General features: G+C 37.9%; 1 protein-coding gene across 1 annotated transcript; it reads left to right on the forward strand.

Moving 5' to 3' along the window:
- The first annotated feature begins 2,760 nt into the window (after positions 1-2,760).
- LOC119658205 lies at positions 2,761-3,756 on the forward strand. The gene has a single exon (XM_038065471.1). The coding sequence runs from the start codon at positions 2,761-2,763 to the stop codon at positions 3,754-3,756; it is 996 nt and encodes a 331-aa protein (XP_037921399.1).
- The last annotated feature ends 868 nt before the right edge of the window (positions 3,757-4,624 follow it).

Here is a 4,624-nt window from a genome sequence, read left to right on the forward strand (position 1 = left end):
CTTTTGCGGGCTTTGTGTAAAAAGAAAACCATCTGCCACATCGTATTTATTAGGAAACGCTCAACTCTATTGCCAAATTTGGTGAGAATGTATGGATTATGGTATCAAACGAAAGGCCTCGATGAGTATTTTACGAGGTAGGTGAGTGAGTAAATAGAGCATGATAATGCGTCGATATGAAATCTAGACTTAAAAATACATTTCGTATTATTATAATATATTATAATACATTTATGAATTTTATCGGAAAGTTCCCTTGACTTCATAATAAGATCAGAAATTTTTCAAAAATGTAAGGCACAATGTAGGGCATGCTGAGCATTATGAAATAGTAGTCTGACATTTGTAGAGAACTGACGTTTCTACAAATTATTATTAATAATGTAAATAATTTTAAATTAAATTAAATTCAATTTTATTAATAATATAAAAAGATTTTAATATTAATAGCAACTTTACTTAAATGATACAATATAATTTAAAAATTTACAGTTAATTTGTTATTTAAGAGAGATTTGAGAAAATTTTATCAAAAAAAATCGTTTTTTTGTGAGTTGCTTGAATGAGCGGCCATCACAAGGCCTACGGGCACTCGGATCGGTCGTGGAGACCGTAACAAGGAGAACCCAGATCTTCAAAGAGCCACAGTAAGGATTGTTAATGTTAAAAGAAGAAATGTTGGAAGATCTGAAAAGTCAAGTATCAATATTAATAGAGCAAAGCGAAAAGCTTACGGAGCGACTTATGGCTGGGGAGACGGGCACATCATCTTGCAAGGCAGCCCCGAAAAAAGTGAAGCCTTAGCCGAATAGTTCTGCAGCCCTGAAGGAATTGGGCTGCCTTGAGGAAGAGCAAATTTTTGACGGCGAATCTGTCTGCATGGAGGAAATAGAAAACCATCGAGTTGACGGAACGATAGACGTGACAACGGTGGTGGTAGAATGAAAAATATGACGAGAATTGATAACAAGAATAATATAAGTAATAATAGTAGGACTGGCTGAATGGCTGTACGCCACCGCATCGTCTCAGGGGGTAGGTGAGGAAAGTGCAGGAACTTTGAACCCTTGCAGATTACTCAGTGAGGAAGCTATCACCACACCTGGCAGCCAGGTATAAAATGCAAATCCATCTAATGAGAAGAAGGAGAAACTTGATGTCCGGTACGGATAACCGGCGGGAGTTGTCTGACTTGGTGATTGGGTCGGGCTCCGGTAGTGGGCAGCACGCGTCGAACCCACTAGTTATGGGGCGGTACGACGTCTAGGCGCCTCGACGACCAGGAGCACAGCTCCGCCTACTGTAGTTGTTTCGCCACAATCTGTGGTGACCACTTCAGCAGAACCCCTTTATAATTTAAGTTGGTATAATCGTCCGAGCCTAAATGCTTGGCACTTAGTGCTAGAAAAATAATACCACAACCTTTAAACAACCTTTTACAGACTACACCTGATTGAAAATATAATCAATGGACGTATCATATATAAAAAAACAGTTGAAAACAATTCTAAACCAATACAATAATAAAATTCATAACAGGAGACACCGATAATAACGACTTAATTGAAGCAAAAACAACCTTAAATAAATTACTCAGTAATAACGAAAAACAAAGAATGGTAAACACTGATAAAAAATCCACTATGCACTATTCTTCCTTATTAAACGAAATATACATGGATTTAAAAAAATTAGTAGAAGAAATCAATCTAGCAAAAAATAAAATCTTCTTTTCGACTATAATCAAACCAGAAGAAATTGGGAACATAATACAACATGAAACGATTGTCATTAACGTCTTAGAATATTCGAAAATCTTTGTAATCAAGGGAAATGATAATATCATTTTCGTATACAAATATCCTGTCATAGCGCACGAAATGGAAAATACGATACGAATAAAGACATAGGTTTAATAAACAACAAATATGTACAATTGACAAATTGTGAAAACCATTTGAACAAAAATATTTGTAAAATTAAGAATCCACATAAATGTAGCGTAGAACTTATAAATAACCAACAAGCACATTGCAATCTGATACAAGAAAACGATATTCCCTTAAGTTTTATAAAAATAGTGCCTATGTTTACTATAGTTCTTTTTAAATGAAGCTATTAAAAGAAAACAAGTCACCAGAATATATAGCAGATTTTATAGTTAACAAATCGCCGGGAGTTTTTACAGATGACGAATTGGTTTTATTGAATAAAGGATTGAATGACGCGACACCGGACGTGAAGATGAACGTCCAAGATCCGATTATAGACGTCGAGGGAGCTAGGTTCCTGGAAAAGGACGATCGAGAGAAGACAAGGCCTGTCGTTAAAAATATTATTCACCAATACAGCGAAGGGACAAATAAACAACACAATAAGGAAGAGCGGATCACTAAAAAATTAAACCAGAAACCATTTTTTTTATCTAAGAGCAGATAAAGGTAACAAACTGGTATTACTGGACCGAACGAGCTCCGAAGACTTGGCACTCCAGAAACTAAATAACGACAACTTCTTCAAACTAAGACCAAATCCTCTACCAGGGTCAATCAAAAGAGTGGAGAAAACAATATGGGAATGTGTTGACCTTGTCAAGAACAACAGCCGCATTATGCATGCCTACTCCTTCTTTGCTTAGGTTCAGAATCAACCCAAGGTACATAAAAGTGGTAACGACACAGGAAATTATTACGGACACTAATTCCTTAATGGTTACTACAAGGAGTCAACGCTATCGGTGACTACCGTCGAAAATATGCCATGCAGTACAACTTCCATGTGGTCGAGAAACTGAAGGATGCTAAAATTAGGCAGCATGAAATCCTAGTCTCGTTTGATGTGGAAGCCCTTTTTCCGAGTATATCGGTCAAACAGGCCCTACAAAACTTCGAAACGTGGCTCAACAAACACCGCACCTCAACCAAGGAAAAGAGGGAGAATCGCCAATATACAAAGCTAGCGTCAATATGTATGAGTGAAAACTATTTTACCTTCCGGAGTGAATACTACAAAACCACCGCAGGCACGGCAATGGGTAATCCACTTTCCCCTCTACTAAGCGAAATGTTTATGGCAGGTCTAGAGGAACTAATGGAACAGCGTGGGATAACACCCACTTTTTGGGATAGATATGTTGATGAGGTACTAGCTATCGTTGACAAATCGCTGTTGAATGGATTGCTAGAAAAAACCAATCAGCTCCATAAAAATATTGTATTCACCATGGAGACTGACATCAAAATAATTAGAAACGAGGAAGACTTCGAGTTCGATATATTCAGGAAGCCCACAACCACCCAACGAGTCACATCTAGCAGCTCTTTCCATTCATACCAGCATAGATTCCTCGTCTTCCACAGCATGGTACATAGAATGCTAAACATCCCCCTAACCAGATCGAGATATATCAAAGAACTGGCTTATATAAAAGACACCGCGAAAAAGAACGGACACAGCACCTACATTATAGACGCTATGATGAGGAAGAAACAGGCTGCCAATAACAGGAAACGATGGACGTCGTTTGCAGGCATCAATGATAAGACAACAGTGAGATCGAGTATTACATGCACTTCGTTGTGGCCCAGAATTAATAATGCGCTTAAAGGATTTAAAATAGAGGCTGTTCCAACAAGCAGACATGTGCAACTTAAAACACGACTTAGGAGCGTAAAGGACCCGAAATCCAAGGAGGAAGAGAGCGGGATCTATAAAATCACATGCCCGAAATGCTCCAGTATAGATAGGGCAGGCTAAGCGATTGGTAAAAGCAGGATTCGAGGAACATACCAAAGAAGCGGAACCAGCGACAAACCCCCCCCCCCCCCCCCCCCCCCCCCCCAAGTTTGCAGTCGCAAAAAACATAGTAGACAGCGGCCATAAAATTTCATGGAACAACGTGGATAGTGTACGCAAAATACATAAAGTCCACAAACTACACGCCGCAGAAAATCTGGAAATATTTAAACAAAGTAACGCCAGTTGATTGATCACCGATATGGGCAACTGTTCATCTAGCTTATTCCAAATATTATAATAGGTATCACGTTAATTGGTCTAATAGTTCTAATTCTTTGAGTGAATAAAATTTATAGTTAAACTGGAAACTTTTCCTTTCAAAAGTTTTATTTATACTAACTTTCACAAGTCTAACGATTTGCAAACGATGTAATGATTTTAAGCAGAATAAATTTACCGGAGAATCAAACGAACTTTACATGAGAATTCTAGGAGAAAGCAATGTCCCTATTAACGAAATAAATTGAGAAAAATGAGGACACTTTTAAATGGTTGTGGCGAGTGTTAAGGACTCAGAAGGAACCATCAATAAAAATATCAGCATATGGCATTCGGACCACACCCAATAGTGCACACATCATACTGACCATAAATGACCAACTGTGATAAGAAGGCCAAAAGCAGAAGAATAATAAACCAATATAAGATAAGTATGCCAATTTGGTAGGCATGGAGTTAATGTCACTGAATACTGAACCGACGCGCGTTTTGTTACTTGAGTTCTGCCAACAAACGTATTTCTGCTAGATTAGTATAATTTTCAGCAGCAATATTGTATCAGTATCCAAATAAAGGATCTACCCTAATTTTCGAAGTATTTTTTTAC

The sequence above is a fragment of the Hermetia illucens genome, chromosome 5 (genome assembly GCF_905115235.1).
Source record: "Hermetia illucens chromosome 5, iHerIll2.2.curated.20191125, whole genome shotgun sequence".
NCBI lineage: Eukaryota > Metazoa > Arthropoda > Insecta > Diptera > Stratiomyidae > Hermetia > Hermetia illucens.